Source organism: Mastomys coucha, unplaced genomic scaffold (genome assembly GCF_008632895.1).
Source record: "Mastomys coucha isolate ucsf_1 unplaced genomic scaffold, UCSF_Mcou_1 pScaffold8, whole genome shotgun sequence".
In the NCBI taxonomy this organism is placed as follows: Eukaryota; Metazoa; Chordata; class Mammalia; order Rodentia; family Muridae; genus Mastomys; species Mastomys coucha.
Window position 1 is genome coordinate 73,518,520 of NW_022196914.1, and position 9,670 is coordinate 73,528,189.

Consider the following 9,670-nt stretch of genomic DNA (forward strand, 5'->3'; position numbering starts at 1 on the left):
TAAATAAGTATATATTTTGGAGTGCTGGAATGTAACCTAGTACTTTGCACAAACAGCCTCACGCACACATATTGAAAGCACTTCCTTGGGCTGGAGAAACGGCTCAGTGGTTAAGAGCACTGACTGCTCTTCTGAAGGTCCTGAGTTCAAATCCTCGCAACCACATGGTGGATCACAACCTTCTGTAATGAGATCTGACGCCCTCTTCTGGAGTGTCTGAAGACAGCTACATATAATAAATAAATAAACGAAAGCACTTCCTTAGTTCTATATTACCAAGATAATGAGAAAGGAGGGCAGAGTGGAGTGAAATCAATGTAAGGGCATGAGATCCATTGGTAAGGAGAAAAATGAAGACACGTTAAAAAAGAAGCGGCCAGGCATGGCAGACCACCCATAACCCAACATTTGGGAGACAGAGTTTACTGCAGCCTAGGCGGCGATGGGGCAAATTGCTTGAGGCCAGTCTGGGTTTTATGAGACTCCCATTCCAAAATAAAACAGCAAAACTAAATCAAAAGCAAAGCAAAGAACAAAGGTGAACGACTACTAAATGCAACGTGTCTGTGGGGGCGGGAGTGAAAGGGAGAGAGGGTTCCACACGGGAAGTGAGGGACCAGCAGCCAGGGAAGGAGCTGGAGGGGCTGCAGCCCCTGCTGCCTCCCAGTGGAAAGCTGCTGTGCTCCTGTAGGCCCCTTTGCTACCTAATTCCTGATTCCTAATTCCTTGCTTCTAGCTGTTCTTTATCCCCTCAAGGACAATGCCTTAGCAGAGCCTGGGAGGAGGCACCCAAGAGTGACATGGATTCATTTATATCACTGCAAGTCAATCTGAGGACTCAATATGGAGGTCATTTTCTCCCATGGGAACACTATTATCACATTGTGTACAGGGACCACTTAGCGCTTCAGCTCATGCAAGGCAGACTGTTAAAACATAGTATCTGAAAGGAAAACATCCTTCTTGGGTCCCCCCTTTCCTGTCCTCCTCCCCTCTCCTCCTTCCTCGCTGCCCCCTTTCCTCCTCTCTGCTCTCCCCCTTACTCCAGCCCTGCCCTCTTCCTCTCCTTTTCTTTTTTACCAGAGTAGTTTCCTACTTGAGGCTATCTGTAGAGAGAGCGCTTAGGCCATCAGACGTCATTGGGATTATGTACCTTCCCATAATTCAAACTGTATACATGTCCACATTTGTATGGACCCTGTCAAAACTGTATTTACAATAAGAGAAAGGTCACTTTTGCTATATTTCACGTGTAGGCTGCTTCTCCTTGGGGAGCCTTATGACCCCTTTATAAATTTTATTTGTAAGGATTTTTCATTTGCTAGAGCCATCTTCAGTTGATTGTGAGAAGTAATGGTTAAAATCTCAGAAAATATGCAAGCTAGGTACTAAGCCATTGGTAGATTGACACTGGTCACATGAGAACATTCAGGCTGTGAAACTGTACAGCTGCAAGTCAGAATTGCTCTTCAAGAGAGCCTGTCAAATAACTACAGACACCAAGCTATATAGGAAAATTATAACATGTACATGTGTACATATAACAATCATTTGTGTATATTATATGTATGCTTGCATATATTTAATAGCGTGTATCTGTAACACATATATGTGTACATATTAATGTGTTATATATACATATGTATATATGTGTATATGTATACAACTTATATATTTATGTACACATATATACATGATATAGATGTACTATAATTTTTTATGATTAAGAGGTGAAGCTTTTAGGAAAAATTCATATTAACTTCAGTCTCAATGTTCTCTGCTGTTGCATCTACCAGGAATAAATGACGAGTTTGTATGATGAACTTTAGTCAACGAATTATTTGACTCAGTGAAGGAACATGCAACCACATCTCTCTGTTTTGTGTTGAAGATGACACCTAATTACCTTTTTACATAATTCCCACGTCCTGCAGCAGTCTGTATTTGGGAAGCAGTGCCTCAATTAAGTTGAAAAGTGTGACCCCGAGTCATGAGTGGCAGCACACTAGCAAACAGCTCTTCTCCATTATCAGCTGAATGTTCGGGGTCTCTGAAGGTGCCCTTGAGTTTCTGTCAAGGCTATTCATAGAGCCTGCTTTTAGAGCCTTGCCTGCCTGCTCTGCCTTCCAAAGTGAGACTGGAAGTGAGGGAGACTGGCAATTGTTGAGATCATGCGTTACATAAAGCAACCAGACCTGGAGGCACTGGATTGAAAGAAGCTCTTTATCTGGCCTTGGAGAGAAGTGGTGACTTGAGGACATCAGCATCACATCTACTGGGACAGTGAAGCTCACTCTGTTCAGCTTTGTGATCACCCACCTGGTAGTGTGGGTCTGCATTGTGCTGCTGGCTGGCACCTCTGCCTGGAGGGAGCATGCGCAGATGCACTGGTAGTGCTTTTGGTGCTCTGGGAGATGAGGAGTTGGAGGATGTGTCAGTAAGAGCTTGGGAAGCAGCACTTGGAGAGGTGGGTTCTGCTCGAAACTGAACTTAGAGGCTCATAATGTAAATTGCTAGTTGGCTCTTGGGGTAAAATTACAAAAGACAAGTAGACTTGAATGGCTCCTGTTTCACTGACCCACAATCCAGGTTCTGGTTGCTTCCCTGGTGAGAATGCCATTTGACAGAATTTGGAAGGCCTTTTTGTTCCAATTTACCTCCACTTTACAGGTAAGGGAACTGATGTTAACAGTAGCTAGTGAAGTCAGGCAGCTGGTGAGGTGTCTCCAGGTTTTCTGGCACACAAATCTGGCATTTAGGAGGCCATCCCTGCAAGACTTGCCACCTATAACAGGCACTGCTCTTCCAGAGAGGTCACAGAACACGTTGGTAGTCCTGTGCTTGGAAGCACACTTTGAAGCAGAAGGTGCCACGGGATGTGTTTTGTTCTGTGAGAATGTTAGTATAGTGTGGTGGCCTGCCTGAACTCACCGGGTCTAAACAGTGTCAACCACAGGCTGCTTGCGTTGGCACTTCCTCCTCTGCCCAATTGTAAATGGCTGTACTCCTCCCCAGCCCCGATGTCTGCCCCAGTAGTACTTTTATGCAAGACACTTAACAGGATAGATAATTCACATTTCCCACTTGGCAGGTTACTTTGTTAGCTACAAGTCTGACACCACAGAAAGATCATGTTTGTGGGAGAAAAGGTGCAAACATCTCTGTAAAGAGGTGCAGGGTTGAATTTGAGGGTTTACACGACTACAATGCCTCCCTTTGCACGGGAATTTTGATTATCTGAAGGTGGTGTTTACAGTTTTGAGTGTTAGAATAACATAGAATTAAATTCTCCCCAAACATAGTCTCTTAGCAGCCAAAATTGACCTGTAAGAAATCGAGTCAAATGTCCATACACTCATGTCCTTTTTCCTATATGTGGCAGTTTTACTCAAAATTAAAGGCGAACCTCAGTGCTAATATCCTACTTACATAATTTAAACTGATACTTAGAAGAATCACATGGAGGAGCCCAACATGGTGTTGTTTTCTTCTTCTTTTTTTTTTAGATTTATTTTATGTATGTGAGGACACTGTGGTTGTCTTCAGACACACCAAAAGAGGGTATTGGATCCCATTACAGATCCAATGGTTGTGAGCCACCATGTGGTTTCAGGGAATTGAATTCAGGACCTCTGGAAGAGCAGTCAGTGCTCTTGACCAGTGAGCCATCTTTCCAGCTCATGATGTCGTTTTCAAATCACTTAGAAGTAACAATTTGGCCAGATTCAATAAGACACTAAAATCTATATTAAAGAAACACCAAATAAAAATTTGTATGTGAAACAAATATATCCAATGTTTGGAAAGCCTGCACTTTACCAGGCATGACACTCAGTATCCCAGCACCCAGGAGGCAGAGGCAGGTAGATTTCTGAATTCAAGGCCAGCCTGGTCTACAAAGTGAGTTCCAGGATAGCCAGGGCTACTTAGAGAAGTCCTGTCTCAAAAAATTGAGAAGAAAAAAATGCACTTTATATTTTGCAACATTCATTGTATATTTTGTTACATCTAGAGTTAGTTACTCAACAATGCCACCCTCACAGTGTTCCTTGTCCCACATGGTGACCTCGGGCATTGGTTTTCCCACAAGGTTAACCCTAGAGAAAGTTAGGTTGGACAATGTTGAAGGGTATTGGTGACTGGGCATTCTAGCTTTTTCCTTCTGGTCAATAGAAGTAATATACTTCATCATGATTCTTTGGCTGACCCCCAACCCCCTTTCTTCCCTCTTTAGGTAACATTTCTATCTTGGGGACAGCCATTGCGACTGAGTAGTAAGATGGCCTTAAGAATCTTTTCGTGCCATGCGTTTTGGAATCTAAAGGAGGCCCCTCTGTCCTGTTGTACAGGCCAGACTCCACGGTGCTGTCATAGATCCTCTTTCTTTTTAAGAATGATTTGCCCGACCATTTGTGATACGTGAGGTCTGATGGCTTCAATGGCTTCTTCTGGCCTCCAGAACTTCACCACTTGTCCCTCAGGGTTGACCAGATACTTCCAAAAGTTCCACCTTGGCTCCTTCTTGGAAGAATCTAAAACATTCAGAAAATGTTTACATGAGTGTTATTTTATTCTTTGTTGATATTTTCAGTTTTATTAGCATATACATAAGTGACAATATTAAATCGGGTACTACAATTGTCATAATATTAATAATAAGAATAAAATAAAACACCCAGCAGAGCTCAGGGCTTTAATAACTAGACTTCAATATACTTGACTTCACAGGTAACTGTCCTGATCTAGAGTGGAGACACAAAACAAAGTTGTATATTTTAGATTTTTTAAAAAAATTATCTATTTAATGTATATGAGTACACTGTAGCTGTCTTCAGACACACCAGAAGAGGGCATCGGATATCATTACAGATGGTTGTGAGCCACCATGTGGTTGCTGGGATTTGAACTCAGGAACTCTGGAAGAGCATTCGGTACTCTTAACTGCTGAGACATCTCTCCAGCCTTAGATTTGTTGATCTAAACACATTTTCTCTTTTTGTTTGTTTGTAACCCAAGCTGCATTTGAACTTGTGACCCTTCTGACTCAGGCTCTTGAATGCTGGGACTAATAGGTGAGTGCTACCAGGCCTAGCAAGACTGAACAAGTTTAATCTTTAGTTATTAACATTCATGTAGCCCAGGCTGGCCTCAAATTTACTACATAGCTCAGGCTAATTCTGAACTTACTATATAGCCAAAGCTAACCTTGAATTCTAATCCTCCAAGGCTCCACCTTCCTAGGACTGGGAGTATAAGTGTTTGCCACATCAATCCGTTTTCAACATTTTTAAAATAAAAATTATTCTAAAGCCCTTGGTAATAGGAATGTATGAATTAATCTTTCATATTTAATGCACTAAGGTTTCAAATATTGTTATGAACTATATAGCTGAAAATGACAGGGATTTGAGGTAATCATTGAGAAATTACAACATTCCTTTGATAAATCTTAATGTGAATTTTTTTCATTTATATAATTTTGGATATATGTCCTTAATATTAATGAATATGAGAAAAAGAGATATTAACTAGGGTTTGGAGAGATCTGTGGTTAAGAGTGAGTGCTGCTCTTGCAGAGGACCTGGGTTCGATTCCCAGCATCCATGTGGTGGCCTACAACTGTCTGTGACTCCAGTTTCAGGTGGTTGAGTACCCTCTTCCGGTCTCCTTGGGAACCAGGCACACATGTACAAATATATACATGCAGGCAAAAACACTTATATACGTAAAAAATAAAATGCCTCTTAAAAAAGATACAAGTAAAGCTAAAATCATTAAGCCCTGATTCTGTGCCAAGTGTGTGTGCTCAGTGTTCAGATGAGCTCAGTGAATTCAGTCTTTCTTGCATCCCCCAGAGGTGGGTATCGCCATCTTCAATATTCTGTGTAGGAGACAAGTGGGGGCCTAAAGTTGATGCTGTGTAGCCAGGCAGTGGTCAAGGCAGAGCTGACACCTTCTTCCAGAATCTAGACTCTGCCTCTGGGTTCTCTCACTCCCCTAAGGTCTGTGAGACTCACATACTCTTTGTTGTATTTTTGGTTATATGAGGTGCATTGGGTTCCACAGGCTTTTTTCCCCTTCCCAGTAAGAGCTTAATTGCTGTAGAGCTGTGGCGTTTGACAGAGTTCTTGTTAGATTGTACTTGGATGCTTTGCTCAAGGAAGGGCTCCCGTTCTGCCTTTTCTGTATACCCCAAAATAAAAGCCACAGGGTTCCTGTCCATTGTCTTACAAGGCTTTAGCGTGCTTTAAATAGATGGCGGGGGCTAGCTTAATTATAGAGGAACCCTCACAGGACTGGGTTTTGAAAATAAGTTATTTTGCTTTGGATTTCAGCAAAACACTGGCAAACTGACAGGTCAACCTTGAGGATAATGTCTGGGATAAAAAGGCCACTATAAAGGCCATTATATCTTTATGATCTACTCAGTTGATGATGTCCTGCCACAAGTATTCCTGAATGTGCAGCTTTAGTATGAGGTAGGGACACTGCCCCAAAGGCTAGTTAGGTGATGGGAGAGTTGACATACTTAGGAAAAGCAGGCGAGGCCACGCTTCACATACAGCCTTCATCACGATGGTCATAGAAATAAAATCATATCAAAGTAGAATTCTTTACCATCTACGAAGTCAGAACGTCAATTTCAGAGACATGTAACTTCTAGAAACTTGCAAAGGGTGAGGTTCTGGATCTTTGACAGTTTTATGAAAATTTCCCAGAGAATATTTTAAACAAAATATGATATATGGTCATTATATATATATATATATATATACATATATGTATATGTATATATATATCACTCATATATAATGCATGAAATGAGAAGGAATGAACAACATTGAGGCAAAGAAGATATTTACCAACAAGAAATCTAAACGCAGGTTCTGCTTCCGGCCCTAAAATCTTAATCTTGTGGAAGATGGGGAATGTGACTCCGTAGTTTTTTCTCACAAAAGATTCTACCTCCTTGCTGGACTTGGGCTCCGATTCTCCAAACTGATTGCACGGGAAAGCCAGGACGTTGAAGTGATAGGGCCCAAACTCCTTCTGCAGCTCCCTGAGAGTCTCGTAACTCTTGTCTGTGAACCGGCAGTCACTAGCCACGTTTACAACTAGGGAAGCCTCCCGGAAAAAGAAAAAAAAAATCCACCGGAAAGAGAAGCAAAAGATTAAAAAAAATCCTCCATGCAGTTAAAATCCTAAACCATTTTGGGAGGTTACGATGTCTGATAGATTCCTTGTTTTTTAGACAGATCCAATTTTATTGAAAATCACAACCCAAATGAATGGGCAAAGACTGAGACAAAGTTCTAGTTAGAGTACGTAAAGAACACTCAGTAACTCCTCTCACCATAGCCACACAGCATCTTCTAGATAATACAGCATCGGTTCCCCACAAAAGAGAAGGCAGCTTTCGAGAAAAACAGTCACTTTATGGAGTGGAAGTTTAAAGCTCTTAGAACTCTGATAACTAAAAGGACCTCTAAGGATCTTACTTTGAAGATTACATTCCAACTTACGCCTGTACCGAACCCTACTCTATGCTGAGACAAGCATCGGGGCTGAGGAACAACAGAAATAAAAACACGAAGACTTACTTTGCCTTTAAACTTTTCCAGAGACACCATCCTTCCTTTGGCATCCTTCACTTCAAAGGAGTAGAAGCTGTTGATTCTCGGCTTCAGGAATTTTAACTGAAGGAGAAAAAGCATCACAGTGCACAGAACCATAGAGAGTAAAACTGCAAATATCTTTGCTTTCGGCCCGGAACATTTTAGTGGGTAGGCACCGAAAGGCTCCATTTTGGATGATTCTGGGAGTCTCAGCAGGCTGGAATGCAAGGAGGGGCTGAAACTTGAAACCCGGGGAGCTTAAGGAGAGCCAGAAGGGGTTACAGACCCTATGGCTGCTGAATAGCAGGAGGACCCTTCCCAGAAGAATCAAACGAAGTCAGAAACTCAGAAAATTTCAACATATTTGTTAAAGTGGCTGCACTTTAACTTTTTTTTTGGATAGAAAAATTCATATTGTTTTAGCAGATCCTTAAGACGCCCCACTTCTACGAAAACGTTTTACCAGAAGGTGGTGCTCTTGTATCTTGGAATAGAGTGGTTATCGGCCCGCTCAGCATCCTGTGTGTTCACTGTCATGGATTGGGTGTGGAGGACTGAATAACACCCAGGAATAGTTTAGAGTGTAGATCAATGTGGTCTGTTAATATGACGCGTGACCACAAAGAAGTTAAAAGTTTTATGAATTTATTGACTGTACTATATGAATATAAAGAATTTATAATAGAGCAATGAAGGCTGGAAAAGTTAACCCTATTTATTCTGACTTCATCTAGTGAAGGCAACCAGACATCAGGAGAATACAGCAAACATAGAAAGTCAAGGCATAACACCCTTTCTCTATCAGAAATGATAGAAGCTTTTGGTTTTCTTCAGTTTTGTCTTCGTCACTGCCGAGATATTTTACAACATAACCAAATGTGCATGTGTGCTCAGACACACACACACACATACACATAGGCACACATTCACAGACACACACACATACACAGATACACACACAGGCACACACATGCAGACCACACACACAGGTATACATATGAACACAGAGGCACACATATATGCAGACACACACATAGGCACATACACACCGGTACACACACATACACATAGGCACCCCCCTATACATACATATCCCCATACACACATTCTCCCCACATATGCACCCACCCACACATAACCCCTCATGTACATATAAATATACATACATACATATACAATACACCCTACACACATGTGAGCACGTGCATGCACGCACGCACACACACACACCCCACTGAGAAATTTCACGAAATGGTTTTTTGACGTACTCTGTAATCCCACCCATTGCACTTCTGAGACAGCATGGTTCTGACCTATAAAAATGACTCGTTAATGGATTCCAAACTGTAGATGAAAACGTCCTGGGCTCTATCTTAAAGCAGAACCTTTGCAGCAGAATTCAAATATTTAAATAGCAGAACTCAAGCACAAACCTCAAACAAAACCTGCTAACCCACATCTCTGCGGACACACTCACTAGCTGCTGTGTTTTTCATCTCTTTTCTCTTTGGCTATAGCTCGCTACACAGGTCCTTTGCTCTGAAGACCAGAGTTACCTGGGGTGGACGCTGGAGGCAGCTGAGGGCTGCATATCCCCCAGTCTCCTGTTTACCACCCAGGGACTTCTGGACTGAGATGCCATCCACTTGGTGGCACTGCACATTTCTAGGAAGTCTAGAGTGAGCTGAGACGCTGCTGGCTTTCTCTTGCTCCTGGTGCTCGGGATGGCCTGTCCCCAGCTTGTGTGGTGTGTGGGGCTGGGTGTAGTTGAGCAAAGGTAGTTTAGGCTTGAAGTTAGGTAAAGCTAGCAAGAGAAACCATTTTACTCCTCCCCGTTGCTGGATAAGGATAGATACAGCAGAGCTGGGCATGCATGGTGGTACATGGTAATCCTAGCACTGTGGCAGCTGAGGCAGGAGGATCATGGTTCTGTCTCCAGTCAGGGTTTCATGCAGAGAGAGCCTGTCTCAAAGATAAAAACAAGGAAAACAAAAAATTGAAAGCAAACAACTAATCGCCACCTCCACCTCCACCACCACCACCACCACCACCAC

The 9,670-nt window shown here is 42.3% G+C and overlaps 2 protein-coding genes across 10 annotated transcripts in view; one reads left to right on the top strand and one right to left on the bottom strand.

Annotated features, from left to right (window-relative positions):
* The window catches only part of Cdc20b (cell division cycle 20B), a 66,557-nt gene that overhangs the window by 7,921 nt on the left and 48,966 nt on the right, over positions 1–9,670 (top strand). The window lies entirely within an intron of this gene.
* Positions 3,729–8,051, bottom strand: Gpx8 (glutathione peroxidase 8 (putative)). 2 transcript variants are annotated; one of them, XM_031360075.1, is made up of 3 exons: positions 7,602–8,018; positions 6,864–7,125; positions 3,729–4,532 (listed from the first exon to the last, which is right to left on the bottom strand). In XM_031360075.1, the coding sequence occupies exons 1-3, from the start codon at positions 7,803–7,805 to the stop codon at positions 4,369–4,371; spliced, it is 630 nt and encodes a 209-aa protein (XP_031215935.1). In that variant the 5' UTR covers positions 7,806–8,018; the 3' UTR covers positions 3,729–4,368. The 2 variants fall into 2 exon arrangements, with proteins under 2 accessions (XP_031215935.1, XP_031215936.1); XM_031360076.1 differs by lacking the exon at positions 6,864–7,125 and having other exon boundaries at positions 7,602–8,051.